Source organism: Rhodnius prolixus, unplaced genomic scaffold (genome assembly GCF_049639745.1).
Source record: "Rhodnius prolixus isolate KJV_2025 unplaced genomic scaffold, Rpr scaffold_11, whole genome shotgun sequence".
Lineage (NCBI taxonomy): Eukaryota > Metazoa > Arthropoda > Insecta > Hemiptera > Reduviidae > Rhodnius > Rhodnius prolixus.
Genome location: NW_027411625.1, coordinates 18,682,502 through 18,707,943, shown reverse-complemented (window position 1 = coordinate 18,707,943; position 25,442 = coordinate 18,682,502). Strand labels below are relative to the sequence as shown.

General features: G+C 33.4%; 2 protein-coding genes across 11 annotated transcripts in view; one reads left to right on the top strand and one right to left on the bottom strand.

Annotated features, from left to right (window-relative positions):
• The window catches only part of LOC141459222 (DNA-dependent protein kinase catalytic subunit-like), a 123,651-nt gene that overhangs the window by 71,819 nt on the left and 26,390 nt on the right, over positions 1-25,442 (top strand). For all 10 annotated transcript variants that reach the window (XR_012461424.1, XR_012461425.1, XM_074138031.1 and 7 more), the window contains 3 exons: positions 1,562-1,713; positions 1,787-2,012; positions 24,312-24,440. Coding sequence is in view for 8 of the 10 variants with exons in the window: in XM_074138031.1 (XP_073994132.1) it covers positions 1,562-1,713; positions 1,787-2,012; positions 24,312-24,440 (507 nt within the window). In the remaining 2 variants the exon portion in view is untranslated. The remainder of the gene's footprint in view (positions 1-1,561; positions 1,714-1,786; positions 2,013-24,311; positions 24,441-25,442) is intronic.
• LOC141459383 (uncharacterized) lies at positions 821-22,743 on the bottom strand. The gene is made up of 5 exons (XM_074138418.1): positions 22,633-22,743; positions 22,230-22,549; positions 18,133-22,073; positions 17,991-18,049; positions 821-3,019 (listed from the first exon to the last, which is right to left on the bottom strand). The coding sequence occupies exons 2-3, from the start codon at positions 22,474-22,476 to the stop codon at positions 21,451-21,453; spliced, it is 870 nt and encodes a 289-aa protein (XP_073994519.1). The 5' UTR covers positions 22,477-22,549; positions 22,633-22,743; the 3' UTR covers positions 821-3,019; positions 17,991-18,049; positions 18,133-21,450.

Sequence of the window (25,442 nt, the reverse complement as noted above, 5' to 3'; positions counted from 1 at the left end):
CTTCCTAGGGATTACTTCAGGCAACAACCTACTACCACTGCACTTGATCCTCCACCTGTATTACCATCTATTCCGATTGTGCAATCATCCTGAGATAGGTCTACATGCTGGAACTCTTCAACAAACTTCAAATCTACAGCAATTACAGTAATATCTTATAATGTTGCAGGCTTAAAAGGTAAAGTAACCGACTCTTATTTTATGAATTCTCTCACTAATCACCAAGTATTTTGTTTATTTAAATCTTATCTTTTAAAGGATAGTTTCAGTTATTTTTCACAATTTTTCAAAAATTATAAATTAATGGGGATACCTGCAATTAAATCATCTAAATCTAGGCGTGCTAATGGGGGGATATTAATTTGTATACGTTCTAATAACTTAGAAAAAGGTTTTAGTTTTGTAAGAGTCAATAAAAGAGTGGTAATATCTTTCAGTAAGCAAAATTTTGATATGTTAATAGTTCTAGTACATTTACATCGTAAATCCTTCGAAATGGCAAGACGATTTCTTCTGTTTATCTAATTTTTTATCTGGAATATCGAATACAAATGTAATTCTTCTAGGTAACTTTAATGTGATTATTTCTGATTCGCAATCTCTGCCTGAAGGCCTAGGACTGTAGACTAAAGCACCTCAATTATTACTTTTATATATGGTATATATGTATGTTTAGTTTATTTTTCCAGAGAAAAATGGGAAAACTTTTTGAATAACTTACTTTTTATTCTTATTCTCTGAGAATCTTTTATTTTTTTCATTTTATAATTGTTTATTGTTTCTTTGTTTGGTTTTTTTCTCTCTCTTTCTTTCTTCGTCCTTATTAATGTATCAATAATATTGACCTAAATATCTTTGTCATTCATTTATCTGAATTTATTAATTTTTTGTTTTTTGTTTTCTATAAGCAACGGCATTTGCCATGCTGTATACCTTTTGTTCTTGTTACATTTGTATAATTGTATTTAGTTAAATAAAGGTCATAATAATATAATAATAATAACCAGCCCTTTGATTTCAGCAAAATTTCCACTTGGAATTTCCATAAGTTCCAATTTTCATTGCCTCTTAATTTATTAATAGGTAATGTCCCTTTTACGACTTCAATTTTGCTATGATTCGACCTAGTAAAAAATATCAACTTCCAATCTAGATTTTCACAGATAATGAACTAAAACTTTTATGAAATATTACTGGGCCCATAACCTGATTGAATTGATGATAGAATGGTTCTTATTGGAGAAAACACGTTATAATTCTAAAGACTTTTATTTAAGCAAAACACTATTTCACATAAAAGGGCATAATACAAAATACAGAACGTATTACAAGTTTTACACTTAGATTAAGACTCCATGTTACTGACGCTATGTTCTGGCGCCAATAACTAAAATTCCCTCTAACATTAAAATTTCCCTTTAACAAATATCTTATGAGTTTGTGCATTTGTTATCCGGCGGTTGTGAGCGAGTGTGTTCGGGGTCTCCGGCATGTTACGAAACAGCAATAAAAAACTGGAAGAAAGTCTTTATAATGAGATACTGCTGTTCGCATGTTGCAGCCTGAGAATTGGATATGCTATAAGGTCGTAATGCTGCAGCTATTAGAAGTGATGTTTGGAACATTAGATCGAACAGTTTTAGAAGAAACCGTCTTAAAAAACTGTGAGGAAAGTATGTGTTATAGCTCATTGGTTTGTGAGCTAATTTCAAGGTAAGTTTGTTTGTACTGTTTGGTGGCGTTTCGAATCGTAAATGCTGCTCACTCATAAATTTGGTGATTTCAGGTGTTACTCTGTAAGGAAACAGTTACAAAATGATATTGACATCCAACTATGGCGAATATATCAATGTGCTTCATTCAATTGTTTAATTACTTTGCTTGCACGAAATTACGAAGATGGTTTCAGTTACAATTTTTTCCTGTTTCGAGAAAAGTTTAACGAGAGTTCGGTATGGGAAAATTTGGTGGACAAAAATATCTCACTTGTCTTTCCAGCGATCAAAAGTGCAGTAAGTTAGCATGTTACTTATTTATTATTTCTCATCTTGATAAATTCAGTATCTTGATTACCATTATAAAGTTTAACAATAGAATTTTATGTTACATCTGTTCGAGCGAGGTCGGAGACGTTCTGCCAATTTGGCTGGCTACCGCTCCGCGCTATGTAGCCCCTCGCCCGCGTGCGTACTCACGTAGGCATCCGCTTTAATTTCAATTTTATATTTCTTATCGATGATAACTAAGTTATTATTTCACTCCTGCTTGTTGGACTTTCAGCTTTTCTTGTTTATTTAAAACCTTTCTTTTTTTCTCTTAAGCCTTTTATCTATTTAAACTTATTGTTTTAGTGTTATTTCGTTCCATTCCCGCGCTATCAAACTACCCCGTCTACCTTCCCTTTGACCATATGGTCACCTCCTTATCTATTGAAGAGGGAGTCCGCTACTGACCATGATCCTGTACGTAACTCGAGTCTGCTTATGGTGTGCTTCTTACCGTATCTCTGCCTCCACGAGGGCCCACGCTTCACTTCCGCTGATACCTAGTGCCTGGCAGTGTCTGCACCAGTTGCTGGTGCCCTCCAGTCACATTCAACCGCTCCTGCCTCTCCTAGGCCCTCTCTCAGTTCTCTACGCTTAACATGCACACGTACACATTCACCATTTCCGCTTCCTTTCACCGAAAGGAAAGGAAGCTTTCTTGGCGTATTCGCACAGCACTTCATGCTCTCCGCTTACTTCAGCGAAAGGTAACAGTTTGGTCGTAACCGCGTAAATGGGAAGCGATCCGGCAACATTGTGGGGCACCTGGGGTTGTGTGTGGGACCCCCCTCTGCGCCGCGCGCCCACTCTAGGGTCGGTTCTCTCCGCCTATACTCGCTGACTCTCGGTGCCTGGCCAGCTCTCTGGTGGTAGTCAGTAGTAATGGGCTGAACGAGTCCGCCTTTGGAGTCGTTGGATTTGAATCAGTTCCAGGGTTGAAATCGATTCCACAACTCGTTCACTGATTCCGGTCTCTGTACTTACCATGTGCATTAGTAAAAATGTCATGCAATTTATTAAAATATATCATTAAAAGTTAGCTTTCTCAGTATATAACAAAACTATATTTCTTTAGCATTATATTGTAATAACTGTTATGAAATATTCTGATTACACTTTTGTGTGAGAGACTATTATAATCTTTGTTATTGATACATTCAGTTTTAAATGTGCCTCTCCATGCCACAACAGGCTATACTTTTACAGATATTAATATAGCAATAATTCAATACACATTCAACTGTTAGACTGAGCGTACCAATGGTTCGAACATTTCTCAGTTAAAACTTTGTATTAGCAAAAACTTACAGTTTAAAATGTTAAGTATAAGGGTTGATTAAACGCCAAAAGGTACACAAATCAGCAAGTACCCAACATTTCATTAATACTTCATTAATATTTAAGTAATTCTACTGCATTAATTTTCATTAATAAGTTATTTTTTAGAATTTATTAGATGTCACAGACCCTTATGCTGGCCATTTTCGTCTACAAAATATATGTTCAAGTAGCACTGTAGATTGACTGTAATATCTAGTTATCTATAATAATGAAACTATTAATTACAGGTTAAAAAGAAAAACGTTACAAAAAATATAAAAAAATTATGAAGCTAAAAAATTCAAAACTTTTTTTTAAAAGAAACTTCACCAACATACATCAATGATTTTCAAAAATCGTCGGTTTAAGTTTATTCTTCGATTAAAGTAATTGTTATTTTATGAAGTAGTCAAACGTTTATAATAATTATCTGGCTTTATCGCAAGTAACATAGTTTTCTTCAATTACATTCTCAATGTAGGTATTCATCCCACAATGTTGTATATATGTAATATCTCCTTAACAAAAACTTACAGTTTAAAATGTTAAGTATAAGGGTTGATTGAACGCCAAAAGGTACATAAATCAGCGAGTACCCAATATTTCATTCATGCTTAGTTGGTATAATTTAAGTAATTTTGCTGCAATAACTTTTCCTTCACATTTTTTAGAATTTATTAGATGTCACAGACCCTTATGCTGGCCATTTTCATCTACAAAATATTTGTTCAAGTAGCACTGTAGATTGACTTTAATATCTATTAATCTATAATAATAAACTATTAATTACAGGTTAAAAAGAAAACGTTATAAAAAATAAAAAAAATTATGGAGCTAAAAAATTAAAAAACTTTTTTTAAAAAATGCTTACACCAACATACATCAATGATTTTGTTTTATTTATTTATTTTTAATAAAAATCGTCGGTTTAAGTTCATTCTTCGATTAAAGTAATTGTTATTTTATGTAGTAGTCAAACGTTTATAATAATAGGTAATAATTATCTGGCTTCATCGCAAATAATATAGTTTTCTTCAGTTACATTCTCAATCTAGGTGTTCTTCCCACAATGTTATATATATGTAATATAAAATAAAAAAAAAAGATACGCATATTTTTAGGACTGCTAATTATTCCAGTATTTTACTATAAGTAAAATTAGGGGGACTAAATTAAATTACAATTGAGAAATCAATAATTGTTGAATAATCTACTTGTTATAACTGTGTGTTATTTGTGCTCACGAATATTTCGGTAAGACGAATTCAAGACTGAAATATTCTTTTAAATCCGTGATTCAAATTTAAACAGTAGCCGACTCTGACTTGGTCTTTTTCTACTTTAACATGTGACTACTCAGAATAAAGGGCATAATAAAGATAAATCCGAAGAATAATTTTGAATAGATTTAAAATAAAGTACCTATTTACAAACGAAGATATACATTTTATCATAATTATAACAAAATAATATTATGAACGAACTGGCCAGCATAAGGGTCAGTGACATCTAATAAATTCTAAAAAATGTGAAGGAAAAGTTATTGCAGCAAAATTACTTAAATTATACTAACTAAGCATGAATGAAATATTGGGTACTCGCTGATTTATGTACCTTTTGGCGTTCAATCAACCCTTATACTTAACATTTTAAACTGTAAGTTTTTGTTAAGGAGATTTTTGTACCTTTTGGATAGATTTTCCTTTTTATCTATTTTGCAGTTACATATCTGCTTTACAGATTTTTTTAAAATTTGGAATAACCTGATAAGGTGTTAAAACGGAACCGTAACTACCATGGGAGAGATCTTTTTAAAGAACGATTATAGTTCCCATCTTCAATAACAATTTTTTTTAGAAAGCGTTTTGAATAAAATAGGAAGTTATTTGTACGTAAAAAGCAAAATTAAACTGCGATTTCAGTACTTCCTTTTAAGAGAAGTAAGAAAAATAAACTGCGATTACAGTACTTCTCCCTAAAAGGCAAAGAAGCAAAGATTTTGTATCGAACGACAATTCATTAATAGGTACACCCATTGATAATTTTAACGATTGCAGTACTTCCTCTTAGTAAGTGTAAGAGCATGATGGCACTTCACAGCCAAGTAGAGGAGCTTTAATCATTCTTCGTGCTAAACTTTATCAAAATCGGACTAAGCGTTATAGTAGAAATATTGGTAATAATAGTTTTAGAAAGGGCCTTACTTGGGTGGGGCAAACTCCCCTCCTTATGAGGAGAGTTTTGCAGAAAGTGCAAATCTGTGCAAAATTTCGATTCGAATGACACTTCATTCATGAAAATCGGTTGACATGTCGATAATTTGAAACAATTGCTGTACTTCCCCTTAACTAGTGTAAGAGCAGATCGCCGCATTAATGTTACGTAGGGGAGCCCTAACTCTATCATCCTACCAAATTTTATCAAAATCGGGCCAAGATTTACAGAGTAATTAGTAATAATAATTTTGGAGGGGGCCTTACATTAAGGGGGCTAACTCCTCTCCCATTCGATGTACAGCGTCGAGACCCCCAAAAGGCACATCTACATAAAATTCCGAATCGAATGACACATTATTCATGAAAATCGGTTCGCGCGTTTAGGCGCTACGCAGTTTACAAAAAAGGTAACAAGAAGAAGAAGAAGAAGAAGAAGAAGAAGAAGAAGAAGAAGAATCTCCTTAACAAAAACTTACAGTTTAAAATGTTAAGTATAAGGGTTGATTAAACACCAAAAGGTACACAAATCAGAAGTACCCAACATTTCATTAGTACTTCATTGATATTATTTAAGTAATTTTACTGCATTAATTTTCATTAACATTTTTTAGAATTATTAGATGTCACAGACCCTTATGCTGGCCATTTTCATCTACAATATATTTGTTCAAGTAGCACACCATTTAACTTAAATTGATTGACTGTAATATCTTTTTATTAAAATTTTAATAAAATTTGCATACTTTTTAGGACAGCTAATTATTCCAGCATTTTACTATAAGTAAAATTAAGGGGACTAAATTAAATTAAAATTGAGAAATGAATAATTATTGTTGAATAATCTACTTGTTAGTAACTGTGTGTTATCTGTGCTCACGAATATTTCGGTGAGACGAATTCAAGACTGAAATATTGTTTTAGATCCTCCGTGATTCAAATTTTTTAAACAGTAGCCGACTCTAACTTTGTCTTTTTCTACTTTAACAAGCATGAATATGTGTCAGAATAAAGGGCACATTAAAGAGAAATCCATAAGAATAAGTTGGAATAGAGTTAAAATAAAGTACCTATTTAATAACGAAGATATAATATACATTTTATAACAATTATAACAAAAAAATATTATAAATGAAGTGGCCAGCATAAGGGTCTGTGACATCTAATAATTCTAAAAAATTTTAATGAAAATTAATGCAGTAAAATTACTTAAATAATATCAATGATATACTAATGAAATGTTGGGTACTTCTGATTTGTGTACCTTTTGGCGTTTAATCAACCCTTATACTTAACATTTTAAACTGTAAGTTTTTGTTAAGGAGATTTTTGTACTTTTTGGATAGATTTTCCTTTTTGTCTATTTTGTATAGTTACATATCTGCTTTACAGATTTTTTTAAAATTTGGAATAAGCAATACTATCATTATAACCTGATAAGGTGTTAAGTCGGAACCGTAACTACCACTGAAGAGATCTTTTTAAAGAATGATTATAGTTGCGGTCCACAAACCATCCTCAATAACAATTTTTTTGAAAAAGCGTTTTGAATAAAATAGGAAGGTATTTGTACGTAAATAGAAAAATTAAACTGCGATTTCAGTACTTCCTTTTAAGAGGAGTAAGAAAAATAAACTGCGAATACAGACAAAGATTTTGAATCGAACGGCAATTCATTGATGTAAATCGGTTCACTCATTGATTATTTTAACGGTTGCAGTACTTCCTCTTGGTAGGAGTAAGAGCATGATGGCACTTCACAGCCTCGTAGAGGAGCTTTTCGTGCTAAATTTTATCAAAATCGGACTAAGGGTTATAGAAATATTGGTAATAGTTTTAGAAAGGGCCTTATTTGGGTGAGGCAAACTCCTCTCCTTATAAGGCACAGCATCGAGACTTTCAAAGTGCAAATCTGTACAAAATTTCGATTCAAATGACACTTCATTCATGAAAATCGGTTCACGTGTCGATAATTTGAAATGATTGCTATACTTCCCCTTAATAAGTGTAAGAGCAGATCGCCGCTTTAATATTACGTAGGGGAGCCCTAACCCTATCATCCTACTAAATTTTATCAAAATCGGGCCGAGATTTACAGAGTAATTAGTAATAATAATTTTGGAGGGGGCCTTACATAAAGGGGGCTAACTCCGCGCCCATTCGATGTACAGCGTCGAGACCCCCAAAAGGCACATCTACATAAAATTCCGAATCGAATGACACCTCATTCATGAAAATTGGTTCACGTGTCGATAATTTGAAATGATTGCTATACTTCCCCTTAATAAGTGTAAGAGCAGATCGCCGCTTTAATATTACGTAGGGGAGCCCTAACCCTATCATCCTACTAAATTTTATCAAAATCGGGCCGAGATTTACAGAGTAATTAGTAATAATAATTTTGGAGGGGGCCTTACATAAAGGGGGCTAACTCCGCGCCCATTCGATGTACAGCGTCGAGACCCCCAAAAGGCACATCTACATAAAATTCCGAATCGAATGACACCTCATTCATGAAAATTGGTTCACGCGTTTAGGCGCTACGTTGTTTACAAAAAAGGTAACAACAAGAAGAACAACAACAAGAAGAACAAGAACAAGAACATTTTCTGAAAATGCCGTTTTTGCTCATTTTTGGCAACTTTTTTCTCGATACCTATTAGATGTGAGTTGTTGCAAAAAAATTACAGCTATAAAGGAGGGTTTGCCCCATATTTTAAAGAAAATTTGGGAATTTTATCTTTTGTAGAAAAAGAGAAAAAAATTGTCAAAGTTGGGTGTTTGTCAACGTTACGCTTTTTCGTGCAGTTTTTGACGATCAACCCTTATACAACTGTCCTACCGGACAGTTTTAAGAAGAACAACAACAATTTCTGAAAATGCCGTTTTTGCTCATTTTCGGCAACTTTTTTCTCGAAACCTATTAGATCTAGGTTGTTGCAAAAAAAATTACAGTTATAAAGGAGGATTTGCCCTTTATTTTAGAGAAAATTTGATAATTTTATCTTTTATAGAAAAAGAGAAAAAAATTGTCAAAGTTGGGTGTTTTTAACGTTACGCTTTTTCGTGCAGTTTTTGACGATCAACCCTTATACAACTGTCCTACCGGACAGTTTTAATAAAGTAAATAAGATATGCATATTTTTAGGACAGCTAATTATTCCAGTATTTTACTATAAGTAAAATTAGGAGGTCTAAATTAAATTGCAATCGAGAAATCATAGGGTGAAGGGACCAGTAATTGACTGCTTAAGAAAAAATTCGAGTTTAAGATAGAATAACTTCCGTTATTTTGGCTCCAGGTGTAGGTTGTAAAATTGTACCGCTCCAGTAGGATGTATTTTATTTTATTAATATTTTAAAAGCAGTAAATTTGATCTTTATGTCAACCAAAAATGATTTTTTTTGGAAGTATGTCAATGACCCAGTAATTGACATACCGAATTTTCGGTGGAACCAGTGTTTGACATGGGGCGGGACCAGTAATTGACATACAAATATATTCATGAAACGACATAAGGTATGCATTCAAAATCACTTTTAAATCTAAATAAATCACTTAAATCACCTAAATCACTGTTTCAATTGGATTTATAACAAAAATTAGTCTTATAATTAATTACAATGTTTTTAAATAGGTAAACCTAAATAATCTTTTTTTTTTCAACTTTACCCTTTTTTATGCAGTTTTTGACGATCAACCCTAACACAACTGTCCTACCGGACAGTTTTAATTAAGTCCAAACCAAGACAGGTAATTTGAAGAACAGCCCTTACTTTCAATAGTACCAAGGAGATATTAGCTAACATACTTGTTAGATCGCACATAATGTCTGTCGGCTCGCTTTTATCTCTTTCTCTCAACTTTTCCGCTCTCTTATCCTTCCAAGTTTCCGCTAAATATTTTGTTACTTAAACCTTTTTTGGTTCCCACTTTACCAAACTACCCTCTCTATTCCGATTAGACTATGTGGTCGCATCCTTGTTTCATTCATTCCGCCTATAACGCTGCCACCGATGGCATCTACGCGTCTTTGGGTTCGAGTTGTTGGTGCTTTCTAGTGAACCAAATTTCTCCTACGCTTCCCTTCTTTTGGAGCGCTTCGCTAATATTTTCCACAATCTGTGCTGCCAGTGTCATTTGCTTCGAAACCAAACTATCTGAATGTAATTCATTCTTACTTTCTGCATCTATTCAGTATTTTATTGTTTATTATTACTGAATTACCTCTTGAGCACATGTATATATACATTGTGTGCACGTTCATCGCGTCCCGCCTCAGGTTGTAAGCATTCGCACTTATAACAGTAATAAATAAATGAAACGTCAATGAAAAAAAAACTAGATTAAAAAATATATATCTGTTATTGACTCTTTAACTTGGAAAGGATAGGTATTAATATACACATACCTACAAATAAACCACTGATATTCACATAACTAGGTAACCAATTGACAAAAATATGTGTTATTAAAATAGGCACACCATAACAGAAAAAATGAATGAGAGAACAAAATATTCTTTCGGAATACACAGGAAATGAACATCATAATATATCTTATGTAATTGATAATTAGCCACTTGAAATCACAAGCCATTTGAAAACCTCACACATCAACGGTTTTATTAAATTGGTAGCGTTCTTCATAAAGTAGTAAAGGGCGATCCAACCTTCACCTATTTGGGAATTAAAAATGGTTTTCATACCGATTTCATTGTTTTAGAATACAGTTTAGCCTATTTAGCCTTTGGGATGACATCCATTCGTTTTCGGTCAACATGTTTATCAATTGGTAAATACAATAGACCTTTTAATCTTTTTCTTGCTATTAAGGTGTAACATCACAAAGTCACCAACTCTGCACGTATGTTTGATTTCGCACCTGGTACTTCTCTTGATGGAGCTTCATTTTTTCTCTGGCCGTTTTCTTTGCTGGAATTCTATGGATTAGCCATTTCCTCGCTTTCTTCTTTGCATTGTGGCAAGGACCCAATACTGAGGGAGAATGAAAGATTTTCAAACTCCGATAAGTGGGCCGTTTTTATAAGTCACGTAGGTCTCGTGAAGCTGTTCGGCGATCTCGACTACTCCAGTTTGTTGTTCATACATTGCTGATCTCAACAGGATAATCATTCTGCATGCCCTCTTGAAATAAGGCGTACATTTGCTAATTCATTAATTTAAACATATTTTGTTGGAAGTTTTACTATTTATTTTATGTTGCCGATTTTTATCAATGATTTTATTTCACAATGTATTGAACTTTTAATTATAATAAAATTTATCAACCTATCTTATCATTTTCCCAGGAAGTCAATCACTGGTTCCAATAAAAAAAGCTGTAGGACTAGTAATTGACAGACATGTCAATTACTGGGCAAATTGCCGTTTCAAGGACCAGTGATTGACAGCCCCATTTTCTCCTCAATGCTTCTTATAATTAAAAAGAAAACTACATAAATGAAATCTACAAGTAATACTAATTATAACAGAACATTGATAACCACACGAATATATGAACAAATAAACGAAAAATAAGAAAAAAGAAAAATTATTTTCTTATCAATCCTCCTTAGCAACGGCTTGTTTTCTCCTTGATTTTGAACTTTTAACACAAATAACCTTCCACTGATACCAAGGAACCTTCCAATAATTAATATTTTTCTGGAACTGCTGCCCAAAGGCTTCTCAATAACGAAACTGAAAGAATCACCACTAAAAACGGCTCATATCCCTTATAATACCAGTTTATTTCTGGTATGTCAATTACTGGTGCCAAGTCAAATACTGGTTCCTTCACCGTAATTGTTGTTGAATAATCTACTTGTTATAACTGTGTGTTATTTGTGCTCTCGAATATTTCGGTAAGACGAATTCAAGACAGTAGCCTACTCTAACTTTGTCTTTTTCTACTTTAACATGCATGTACATATATGTGATTTATCATAATTATAACAAAAAAATATTATAAATGAAGAGGCTAGCATAAGGGTCTGTGACATCTAATAAATTCTAAAAAATAACTTATTAATGAAAATTAATGAAGTAGAATTACTTAAATATTAATGAAGTATTAATGAAATGTTGGGTACTTGCTGATTTGTGTACCTTTTGGCGTTTAATCAACCCTTATACTTAACATTTTAAACTGTAAGTTTTTGTTAAGGAGATTTTTGTACCTTTTGGATAGATTTTCCTTTTTGTCTATTTTACAAAGTTACATATCTGCTTTACAGATTTTTTTAAAATTTGGAATAAGCAATTCTATAATTATAACCTGATAAGGTGTTAAGTCGGAACCGTAACTACCACTGGAGAGATCTTTTTAAAGAATGATTATAGTTGCGGTCCCCCAAACCATCCCCAATAACAATGTTTTTGAAAAAGCGTTTTGAATAACATAGGAAGGTATTTGTACGTAAATAGCAAAATTAAACTGCGATTTCAGTACTTCCTTTTAAGAGGAGTAAGAAAAATAAACTACGATTGCAGTACTTCTCCCTAAAAGGCAAAGAGGCAAAGATTTTTTAATCGAGCGACAATTCATTGATTTAAATCGGTTCACTCATTGATAATTTAAACGATTGCAGTACTTCCTCTTAGTAGGTGCAAGAGCATCAGCAACGTAGAGGAGCTTTAACCACTTATTCGAGCTGAATTTTATCAAAATCGTACTAAGCGTTATAGAAATATACCAGACAGTTTTAATTTACAAAATACAGTGGAGTCTCGGTTATCCGTCACCCATTTATCCGTCTATTCCAAATAACCGTCACTGTCCTCAGTATTTAAAAATTAAAACCAAAAACAAAAAATTATTTTGTATTCATTAAAACTGTCCGGTAGGACAGTTGTATAAGGGTTGATCGTCAAAAACTGCACAAAAAAGCGTAACGTTGAAAAACACCCAACTTTGACAATTTTTTTCTCTTTTTCTATAAAAGATAAAATTCCCAAATTTTCTTTAAAATATTGGGAAAATCCTCCTTTATAACTGTATTTTTTTTGCAACAACCCAGACCTAGTAGATTTCGAGAAAAAAGTTGCCGAAAATGAGCAAAAACCGCTTTTTCAAAAATTGTTGTTGTTCTTGCTGTTGTTGTTGTTACCTTTTTTGTAAACAACGTAGCGCCTAAACGCGTGAACCGATTTTCATGAATGAGGTGTCATTCGATTCGGAATTTTATGTAGATGAGCCCTTTGGGGGTCTCGACCATGTACACCGAATGGGGGAGAAGTTAGCCCCCTTAATGTAAGGCCCCCTCCAAAATTATTATTACTAATCTCCTTAACAAAAACTTACAGTTTAAAATGTTAAGTATAAGGGTTGATTAAACGCCAAAAGGTACACAAATCAGCGAGTACCCAACATTTCATTAATAAGTTATTTTTTAGAATTTATTAGATGTCACAGACTCTTATTCTGGCCATTTTCGTCTACAAAATATATGTTCAAGTAGCACTGTAGATTGATTGTAATATCTAGTTATGAATAATAATCAAACTATTAATTACAGGTTAAAAAGAAAAACGTTATAAAAAATAAAAAAAAATTAGGCTAAAAAATTCAAAACTTTTTTTTATAAAAACTTACATCAATGATTTTGTTTATTTCATGTATTTATTTTTATTTTTAAATAAAAATCGTCGGTTTAAGTTCATTCTTCGATTAAAGCAATTGTTATTTTATGAAGTAGTCAAACGTTTATAGTAATAGGTAATAATTATCTGGCTTTATCGCAAATAATATAGTTTTCTTCAATTACATTCTCAATCTAGGTATTCATCCTACAATGTTGTATATATGTAATATAAAGTAAATAAGATATGCATATTTTTAGGACAGCTAATTATTCCAGCATTTTACTATACGTAAAATTAGGGGGACTAAATTAAATTACAATTGAGAAATGAATAATTGTTGTTGAATAATCTACTTGTTATTAACTGTGTGTTATTTGTGCTCACGAATATTTCGGTAAGGCGAATTCAAGACAGTAGCCTACTCTAACTTTGTCTTTTTCTACTTTAACATGTATGTACATATTATATGTGATTTATCATAATTATAACAAAAAATATTATAATTGAAGTGGCCAGCATAAGGGTCTGTGACATCTAATAAATTCTAAAAAATAACTTATTAATGAAAATTAATGCAGTAGAATTACTTGACTATTAATGAAGTATTAATGAAATGTTGGGTACTCGCTGATTTGTGTACCTTTTGGCGTTTAATCAACCCTTATACTTAACATTTGAAACTGTAAGTTTTTGTTAAGGAGATTTTTTTGTACCTTTTGGATAGATTTTCCTTTTTGTCTATTTTACAAAGTTACATATCTTTTTTAAAATTTGGAATAAGCAATTCTATCATTATAATCTGATAAGGTGTTAAGTCGGAACCGTAACTACCACTGGAGAGATCTTTTTGAAGAATGATTATATTTACGTTCCCCCAAACCATCCTCAATAACAATTTTTTTGAAAAAGCGTTTTGAATAACATAGGAAGGTATTTGTACGTAAATAGCAAAATTAAACTGCGAATTCAGTACTTCTTTTTAAGAGGGGTAAGAAAAATAAACTACTATTGCAGTACTTCTCCCTAAAAGGCAAAGAGGCAAAGATTTTTTAATCGAACGACAATTCATTGATTTTAATCGGTTCACTCATTGATAATTTAAACGATTGCAGTACTTCCTCTTAGTAGGTGCAAGAGCATCAGCAACGTAGAGGAGCTTTAACCACTTATTCGAGCTGAATTTTATAAAAAATCGGACTAAGCGTTATAGAAATATTGGTAATAATAGTTTTTAAAAGGGCCTTACTTGGGTGGGGCGATCTCCCCTCCTGATGAGGCATAGCGTCGAGACTTATCTGTACATAATTTCGATTCGAATGACACTTCGGTCGGTTCACGTGTCGATAATTTGCAACGATTGCTATACTTCCACTTAACAAGTGTAAGAGCTGATCGCCGCATTAATGTTACTTAGGGGAGTCCTATCCCTTTTATCCTGCCAAATTTTATCAAAATCGGGCCAAGATTTACAGAGTAATTAGTAATAATAATTTTGGAGGGGGCCTTACATAAAGGGGGCTAACTCCTCTTCCATTCGATGTACAGCGTCGAGTCCCCCAAAAGGCACATTTTCATAAAATTCGCGCGTTTAGGCGCTACGTTGTTTACAAAAAAGGTAACAAGAACAAGAACATTTTTTGAAAAAGCCGTTTTTGCTCATTTTCGGCAACTTTTTTCGCGAAACCTATTAGGTTTGGGTTGTTGCAAAAAAAATTACAGTTATAAAGGAGGGTTTGCCCTATAATATAAAGAAAATTTGGGAATTTTATCGTTTATAAAAAAAGAGAAATAAATTGACAAAGTTGGGTGTTTTGCAGCGTTACGCTTTTTCTTGCAGTTTTTGACGATTAACCCTTATACAACTGTCCTACCGGACAGTTTTAATTACTAATCTTTCTACAACGCTTAGTCCGATTTTGCTAAAATTTAGCAGGAAGAAGCTAAAATAAAACAAAATTATGAGGATAAAAAATTCAAAACCTTTTTTGGGAAAAAAATGCCTGACGAGAGCACTCTGCGGAAAAACTACCTGGAAGATATCTATGAAGATACACTAACCAAAATTCGAGAACATATCAAAGATGGACCGATTTGGGTGTCAATTGATGAAACCACTGACGTTGAGGGCAGGTATATTGCCAATGCAGTTATTGGAAAACTTGACAGTGATGCTGATGTGGATTCAAAGCCATTCCTTTTGAACTGTGAGGTTCTCGAAAAATGCAATCATTCCACCATTTCACGATTCTTCGATGCCTCAATGCATATCCTATGGGCCAGTGGAGTTTTGAACGAAAAAGTTCTTTTGTTTCTCTCTGATGCTGCCCCCAACATGGTCAAGGCTGGGCAATCTATTCAGTTATTTTATCCTAAGATAATTCATGTGACGTGTATTCCTCATGCCTTGCATCGAGTAGCAGGAACTGTCCGATCTTTGTTCAGTGACGTAGATTCCTTAATCTCCTCGGTTAAAAAAGTGTTCTTAAAAGCACCAAGTCGCATTAAAATGCTAAAAGATCTCTATCCAGACTTGTGCCTTCCACCAGAACCAATATTGACAAGATGGGGTACTTGGCTGGAAGCAGCTCAGTATTACTATGAAAACTACAATAAAATCAAGAATGTCCTTTCACATCTCGAAGACGAAGCAGTAGCGATAAATACAGCCAAGTCTTTATTCAAGAAACCTAATTTAAGGAACGACCTTGCATTCATTTCTGACGCGTATTTCTTGCACAAGTCATTACCCAACTTGAGTCCCAAAATGTTCGACTGACAGAAAACGTGTCCAACGTTAAAAAAGTCATCGAAAAGGTGGAAGGAATACCTGGGAGTAAGGGAGATCTGATCAGATCAAAACTGGTAGAAGTACTGAGCAAGAACAAAGGGTGGGAGACCATCTGCCAGATTTCTAATATTATCAGTGGAACAGAAGTCATCTCAGAACATCGTGTACCCTTTACAACCAACAAGATAACTTCTTTCAGCAAGGCACCTATTATAACATCTGTAGATGTTGAACGATCTTTTAGTCGTTACAAGTCCATCTTACGCCCAGAACGAACGACGACGTCACTTTACGTTCCAACATTTGAAATTTCATGTGGTTGCAAACAATTTCGAAGAGTGAAGTTTTCAAAATTGAAAATTTAACACATCTTTTTATAAATAGTAGAAATGTTCTTTGTTGTATAAATCATTATAACTTGTAAAAACAAATTATTTTGTTCCCAATAAATTACGAGGGTCATTCAATAAGTAACGAGACAAATTATTATTGCTCAAAAACGGTTTATTGAATCAGTACAAAACTTTAGTTACTTTTCAACATAGTCCCCAGCAACACTTATACACTTGTCCCATCTTTCTGCTAATTTGTAAATGCCCTTTGCATAAAATTCTTTGGGTTGATCTCGAAGCCACTTTTGCACCAGATTTTTTACCTCTTCATTGGATCGAAAATGTATCCCTCGTAGACCATCTTTAAGGGGTCCAAACAGATGGAAGTCTGGTGGGGCTGTAGGGGGGATGTGGAAGGATCTCCCATCCCAGTTTCTGAAGTTTTTCTTTCGTCAGCTGTGCCGTATGTGGACGGGCGTTGTCATGAAGCAAAATCACGCCTTCAGTCAAGAGCCCACGGCGTTTCGTTCGAATTGCAGGTCTTATCTTGTTTTCCAGCATGTCACTGTAGTACTGGCTGTTGATTGTTCTTTGGCCTTCAAGAAAATCACAATAAATTGGCCCCTGAAAATCCCAGAATACTGTAAGCATGACTTTACCGGCAGATGGCTGGGTCCTGAATTTTTTCCGAATGGGAGAAGTCGTATGCTTCCACTCAAGGCTCTGTCGTTTTGACTCTTGCTCATAGTGGTGGATCCATGTTTCATCACACGTTACAATTCTTTGGAAAAAACCTTCTCCTTCAGTCGAATATCGATTTTTCAACTGTTGACTGATTTGAAGCCGGGTTTCTTTGTGAGCGTCCGTGAGTTGTCTGGGCACCCATCTCGCAAAGTGATATATTCGTGAGCACAAATAACACACAGTTAATAACGAGTAGATTAATAAACAATTATTCATTTCTCTATAAATTGTAATTTAATTTAGTCCCCCTAATTTTACTTATAGTAAAATACTGGAATAATTAGCTGTCCTAAAAATATGCATATCTTATTTATTTTATTTTACATATATACAACATTGTGAGAATAACAGCTACATTGAGAGTGTAATTGAAGAAAACTATATTATTTGTGATAAAGCCAGATTATTACTATTATTATAAACGTTTGAATACTACATAAAATAACAATTACTTTCATCGAAGAATGAATTTAAACAGACGATTTAAAAAAATAAATAAAATAAAATAAATAAATAAAATAAACAAAATCATTGATGTATGTTGATGTAAGCATTTTTTAAAAAAAGTTTTTGAATTTTTTGGCCCCATAATTTTTTTTTTATAACGTTTTGTTTTTTACTTGTAATTAATAGGTTGATTATTATAGATTAATAGATATTAAAGTCAATCTACTACTGTACAGCGCTACAGTGCTACTTGAACAAATATTTTGTAGATGAAAATGGCCAGCATAAGGGTCTGTGACATCTAATAATTTCTAAAAAATGTGAAGGAAAAGTTAATACAGCAAAATTACTTAAATTATATCAGCTAAGCATGAATGAAATATTGGGTACTAGCTGATTTGTGTACCTTTTGGCGTTTAATCAACCCTTATACGTAATTTTAAACTGTAAGTTTTTGTTAAGGAGTTAATTTTAATACACAATAGAATGAATTGAATAATGAAAGATACCTGACCTTTAAGGCTTAAGCGTATAAACATATGTAAGACGGTTTTGAAAACAGACTTTATTATTCTGAAAAGAATTATATTTTATAAATAAACATTAATACAAAACATTAATCGTACATAAATAAATAATTAAAACAAATAAAATACCTGAAAAGAATAATTAAATTACTAAGTTTATAAGTAACCGTCTTTAAACACTATGTAAACTATGTAAACACTCAAATGACGCTGAACCTTCCTAGGTTGTAACCTCACATTCAGGTTGTGTCGCGTCAGCCCCCTCTGATGATACTTTTACATCTCCCCCTCTATGGTTGGTTTGTACCGGAGCATAAGGAGACAACTTGCTAATATGGAAATAGTTCGAATTTTTCTTCCGTTTTCCGCAGTTAATTTCAAAAAATGTTGGGGAAATTCTTCGAGTTATTTTAAATGGACCTATTCTTACTTTATCCATTTTCCGCCTGTTGAGTTTATTTCCATTTTCTATGTACACTTGGTCTCCAACTTTAAATTCATACTCTCGACGATTTTTATCAAACCTCTTTTTGTTCATTGCAAAACTTTGTAAAGAGTTTTCGAATGCTTTTTCCCGATCCTCCACTAGATTAGTTGTGTTAGAAGCAGTTATTGGACAAATTGTTTGTTTCTCTCCACGTAGAAGATATGCCGGTGCAAACTTAGTTGAGGTGTGAATGGTATGGTTGTATTCGGCAACACATTCTTCAGCAATGACGGTCCAAGCCCGCCTTTTCCCGCTATTTATTTTACACCTGATCCTGTTAACGAGGGTTTGGTTTAGGCGTTCGTTAAGTCCATTGGAATGTGGGCAATCTACACTTGTAAAAAGTAAAGATATATTCAGCTTGTCTAAATACCTCTTCAGATCTTCTGAGTTTAAACCAGTATATTGGTCAGCAAGTATCACTTTGATTTTGTTTTGTTTTGCAACTGGAGCGATTAAATGTATAAAATCTTTTGCACATTGGGTACGTGAAGTGGATATCCAAGCAAACCTGCTAAAATGATCAACTAATATGTGCATAAATTTTTTTGTAGGTCCATTTCCTGAGAAACCTCCAACAGTGTCGATGGACATGATTTCAAAAGGTTCTCTGGCAGGTCCTAAATGGGACATCAAGCCAATAAGCCTGCTGCGACGCGTTTTGTTTTCAGTACATACTGAGCATGTTTTACAAAAGTCAGCAATTAATCGATAAAGGTTTCTAAAATATTAGAATGGTGTGATTGTGGAAGCCAGTTGAGCTGCGCCAATGTGACCGTATGTTTTATGTACTAATTCTATTAGTCGCTTCCCAAATTGAACTGAGACAAGTATTCTTGGTACCCCTTTTAGCGTCTTGAATTTAATGTTATTTCGAACATCAGTGTTTTTAGCACATTTTAATTCTTCAAGGTTTTCTGTTTGGTCGTTTAAGATTTCCTTCAATTCTAATAAGTTTACTACTTTTGTGGCGTCTTCATCCTCAAAATACTCGAGAACAGGTTGTCTTGATAAGAGGTCTGGTAGAATATTTTCTTTTCCCTTCTTATAAATAATTTTAAAGTTAAACTGGGACAGGTAGTGAACTAAATCCCCTAGAATTTCATCCGTCCTAGATTTTATTATTAGGTTCTCTAAAGGTTTGTGATCACTGCACATATTGAATTTTCGACCAATGAGGTAGTATTGCCAATATTTTATTGACTCTTTTATCACTTTGCATTCCAAGTGAATAATGTCCATTTTCTTTTCCTTCAATGATAATTTTCTTGAAAAATAAGCAACCGGGTGAAGTTTTCCATCGTCCTGTGGTTGCTTTAACGTTGCTCCGAGTCCTTTATAACTGGCATCTGTTTCAATGTATATATCTTTGTTTACATCGTAAATAGCTAAAATTGGAGCTGTACATAAGTACTCTTTGATTAATTCGAAACTCTTTTCACATTCATCTGTCCACTTGAATTCGACATTTTTCCTCAAGAGATTGTGCAGTGGTTCAAATTCAATAGCACTATTTTCTATGAATTTTAAGTAAAAGTTAATTGAGCCCAATATACTTCGAACCCCTGTCTTATCCATTGGTCTTTTAAGATTTTTTATAGCCAATAAATTTTCATGTGCAGGGGATACTGCATTTTCTTGTATAAAATGCCCGAGATATTTAACTGACTTAGATGCAAATATACACTTTGATAATTTAATTTCAAAACCCTCCGTTCTTAGAGCATTAAGAACACTAACAATATGGTTCATGTGGTCTTCCCATGTCTTTGAAAATATTAATATATCATCAATATAGTTGATAGAAAAGTCATCTAAATCATCTTGTCTGAGTACACGTTGGAAAATTGCTGGAGCGTTCTTAAGACCAAAAGGAAGGACCTTAAACATGAATTTACCAAATTTTGTTATGAAAGATGTTTTCTCTTGGTCACATTTCTTTGATGGAATACTCCAAAATGCAGAATTTATGTCTATTACTGTGAAAAACCGACAATTTGACACTTTATAACATCATTAATTGTAGGGAAAGGATAACTTTCTGGTACTATTCATCTTCCTAAAATGAATGCAGAGTCTTGATTTACATCCTTCATCTTTTTTATACGTCAAGGTTACCGACGAAGCATATGGAGAATCTGATTCCTCTATTATACCCATTTGTAACAGTTTCTTAACTTGCGTTTTAATTTCTTTCTCGTCTGGTATCGAGCATTTGTAAGCTCGGGAAGTAACATACTCATCTCTAATTAACTTAATTTCTGCCTCTCTTGATTTAAGTACACCAATATCAAATTTGTTTTTTGCGAAACCGCCCTTGTACTTCTTGATTAATTGCGAAATTTGAATTTTTTTATTTTCATCTTCAATATATTCTAGATTTCCTTCTACATCTACATGTTGATAGGTATTAACTACCACATTTTCTTCTATTTTTTTTTCTTATTCATTTTTTCAATGTCATCTAATTTCAGCAATTTTCCATCATTGTTTCTTTGCAATGTATTTAAATTTTCATCTTGAATAAGTTTAAATTTTTTAATGGCGTCCAATCCTAACAAAAGATCATAAGAAAATTGGTTGTTTTTAATCACATAGGTGCTCAAAGTATTTGTTCAATTTCCGATTTTTAAAATAATATTTGCCCGGGCAGAACAGAAATTGAATCCATTAATTGTTTTTAAAACGTTATTGTGGATTTAAGCATATTTGCAACTTTCTGGTTCAGTAAACTTACATTCGAACCACTGTCATATACAGCTTATCGTCTATTATTACATTTAATTTGATTAATGAATCCAATTCTTCCGGGCCCTTTAGTTTAAATCACTGATTTCGACATTCATTGCCTCTGCTACATGACTACCACTGTTCATTTCGATGGCATTAACTTTCGATCTAGTGGCATACAAGTTCTTGTTCCTGCATTCATTACTAGGGTGGTAGCGATTTTTCCAGCCTTACGCTTCACATATGTAACAGGGTTTCTTGTCTACTTGATTAGACTTATTTTGTTTTCTTTCATCACAATTCTCAGCCTGTTTATTTACTTTTTTCCTAGTTGTCATCAGAATGTCTTTCCTTTTCGTACTATATGAATCGTCCAATTTTCTGAGTGCAGTATAAAGTTTGTCCATTTCTATCACTTCTTCTCTATCCAATTCGTCTTGTATTTCTAAAGGTAGTCCTACAACAATCATTTTGATTCTTGATTGAATAGTGGCACTACTTTCGCATTCTAGACATAATTTTTCTTTTACTAATGCGTAGTCCACTAATGATCCTCCTAAATACTTGTAGTTATAAGCCCTTCTAACCATCGACCAACCTTTGTCTACAAATACGTTCATAAATGATTTCTTCCATTCTGACCAATTGGTCAAACCAATTTTCCTAAAATTCGCCTCATACCAATCCTTTGCAGAACCTTCTAAAAAAAACCGGAGTACTTCAATGATCTTCGAGTCCTGGCTCACTTTATGTCTAGAGCACTCCGCTTCAAATTTAGCAAACCATTCCGTTGCATTTAGTTTTTTCTCAAATTTTCCCAAAATAAATTTTCTCTCGACCTCATGTAACTTAATTTAATCATTTAAAGTTAGTTTAGCTTCTAATTCTTTTATTTTATCCAATTAAAAAATTCTTGTTTGCTCCTACTTGTACTTGCAGATATTTCTGTGGTTGGATTGTATTCTTCTAGTGGGAGATTTTTAAAACAGAGGTTACCATCTTCATCGAAATACTCTTTTTTTTAGTAATTCATCAATTCTAACACCCACTTTACGATAACCATTAATTGGTTTTATCGCTCTTATTGCACACTTTATTGTTGATTTTGCGCATAGTACCTTATGAATTTTTAAATTCTGGAACTCACTTGGAAGTCTGAACCATAAAACCTTGTCTTCTGAAATTCCTGCTAACTTGAAATCATCCTCTCCTTCTTTCACAATGTGCACAAAAAGTTTACCTTCTACTTTGTCCATTGTCTTCTACGTCAAAAATATTTCCACTAGTAATTTAATTTGTAAGACGGTTTTGAAAACAGACTTTATTATTCTGAAAAGAATTATATTTTATAAATAAACATTAATACAAAACATTAATCGTACATAAATAAATAATTAAAACAAATAAAATACCTGAAAAGAATAATTAAATTACTAAGTTTATAAGTAACCGTCTTTAAACAGTATGTAAACTATGTAAACACTCAATCTAACGTAAACACTCAAATGACGCTGAACCTTCCTAGGTTGTAACCTCACATTCAGGTTGTGTCGCGTCAGCCCCCTCTGATGATACTTTTACACATATAAAATATGTATACCAGTTAATACAAAGTTTTATACACGTTAAACAAAAGAATCTGGAAATTTTCCTGTTTTTTTCCATTATCCGTCTATTCGACTATCCGTCACGTGTCCGGTCCCGGTCATGACGGATAACCGAGACTCCACTGTAAATAAAATATTTTGTTGAGCCAGGACTCAACAGGTTTTGAATTTGTTACACTCGATTGCAATTGTTATCACCACATTCACACAGCGTTTCGGGATAACAAATGAGGGGATACCTACTCAGATTCGTTTGCAACAACTTGATTCATAAGAAACTATTCTTTTAAAAATAGCAACTTAAAGAGTTTTACATCCAGTTTCTATTGACACATAATGATAAGGCTACTTCGCGGCCACGATAACAAAGTTTAAAGAAGTAATTTTCCACGATTTACAGATATTGGCCCATATTTCGGAGTAGTACAATAGCAGACACAACGCTCTCAAAACGTTTGGAGTTAACATTCCCATGAACTATTTTTGCCTTTAATAAGAATTCGCTTTATCTACTAAGATTTTTTCTTTATTCTTGCTTTAATTCTTTTATTGGTAAATTCTTGGGCCACTAATCTAAACCCTCCAGAGGAGCTATAAAGTAAATCTAAATACGTTTGGACTTATTCTATTTAATCTCCTCAACAAAAACTTACAGTTTAAAAAGTTAAGTATAAGGGTTGATTAAACGCCAAAAGGTACACAAATCAGCAAGTTTTTTCCATCACATTTAGTTGTGGGAACCAATTTTTGAAGAATATTTGTCGGTTATTAATTTTGTAAAAAAGTTTGGTGTGAGGACTTGACTATTCTTGGGCAGCCGCTATGTTTCTCTTTCAGCATTATCCAAATTGATGAAATTATACCATTCATTTAAAAATTGGTTCGGAAAATATTTTTTACCGTACAGCTTTATTAAGTGACTAACTTCTTAATACTAGCTCATACAATATTAAAGTAAAACACTAAATTGTTCTTGTCTCCCAATGCACTGCTTCTAAGAGAGGCTTATTGTGCCATTCCTGATTATTAGTTGGCTTCCTTCCTTTCTTTACTTGATCCAGGAACTTCCCCACTAGTTGTTTTTGCGATTTGAGCCCTCTGGTCTCAGGGTGCTAAGATCCCCTACTTATCTTAACGATTATAAGTCATACAATAATTTGTCAGTATAAGAGAAAAGACGTTCCCACTCCTCCCTCCTATAGCAGCCTCCATAGGAGCTAGACTAACACACTGTATGTGTGGAGGTATTTTCTGAGACTACCATGCACGTAACCGAACAAGTTAATAAACTACTTAGTAGACATAAGGAGAATGTATGTCCTCGCCCGATACTGAATGCCCAACGACTATCTAAATACACTTTAGACATAAGGTACCTTCAGAATATTAAACACATTATGAGTGGTTTGGGCCAAATTTGTACATTTTGTTGAACCACGCTAGGTCCCTGAATTAGTGAAAACTAACGTATTTGTTTTGTGCAGATGGAAAAATGTTACCCATCGTTTATTAGAACTGAACATGAGAAGGATACAGAAACTAACAGCACTTCAACTATTGTGAGTCAAGAATGTAAACTTTATGATTTCGTCGGCCATCATACAACTCCTAAGGTACAATGCTTCTATATTAAAAATTTGAAATAAATAAATAACAATGGTTAAAGTCATTGTAACATATAAATCAATTACACAAAAGTTAATAAAAACATGTAGGTATAAAATGACATACAATTTATTAATTGTTTATATTTAAACATTGTTTCTTAATAAAATCAGACGCTGCTTGAAAGTCGTCTCCACTGTGTATGTGGCCATTCAATTCAGAATATATTCTTGAAATTACGTAGCTCTTAGCGAATGTATGTGCGTCTGAGCAGGGCAGCGAACAACATTGGTGCATGCAGTGATTGAGCTAGCACATAAAAAAAGGCAGCTAGAAGCTCTGGACAGTCAGTATCTCCAGTCAGTAGTATATTTAAAAATGAAATCTTCCAATCTTCTCGCTTCCTCGGTTTTGAAACAACTTATTGAAGCCTTAAGATATGACTGGGTCGCTTCTGATTTCTTTTTAACTAAATTACTTCTGAACAATTCAAGCGATACTTCACAAAACTTCTGTCATAGAAATAAAAAAAACTGGGCACTACTTTGGTATCAACATAATCCCGAAGATTTCTTAGATGTGAACGCTGAAGAAATGATCTTTATTTGTGGTTATTCTTGAGTCTCTTAAACTGTTTTACTCAGCGGCCACTAGCGACTACCTGATGTAGTAAGCAATAATATGTGCATACACATAAACCCACAGTAGGATGGTGGTAGGAAGGGAAGACTTGGTGGGTTGAAAGAAGCGCGATTTCTCTACAGCTGGAAGTTGGTCAAGAAAAATCTTGAAAAAACTCGATACTTTTGCCTTAGTTCCGTAGCTCGGTTATATTGAAAAGAGAAAACCAAGAATAAACAAAAAGGATAGACAAAGGGGAAAAGAAAACAACACGCGAAGATTCGTTAGCTATTTGATATAATTTCCTGATCATTCAGTAAGTAAAAGAAGCCATTGTATATAACCTGTAAGGTAAAATTACTTAATTAGAATTTGGCTAAAAAGCCCTT

Bases quoted from the DNA above. Each gene is read 5' to 3' on its own strand.
- LOC141459383 (XM_074138418.1), bottom strand. From the start codon at position 22,476: ATGGACAAAGTAGAAGGTAAACTTTTTGTGCACATTGTGAAAGAAGGA. The intron at 22,074-22,229 runs TTCGATGAAGAT...TAAATGATTAAA, and splicing joins ATTACTAAAAAAAAGAGTAT to TTAAGTTACATGAGGTCGAG.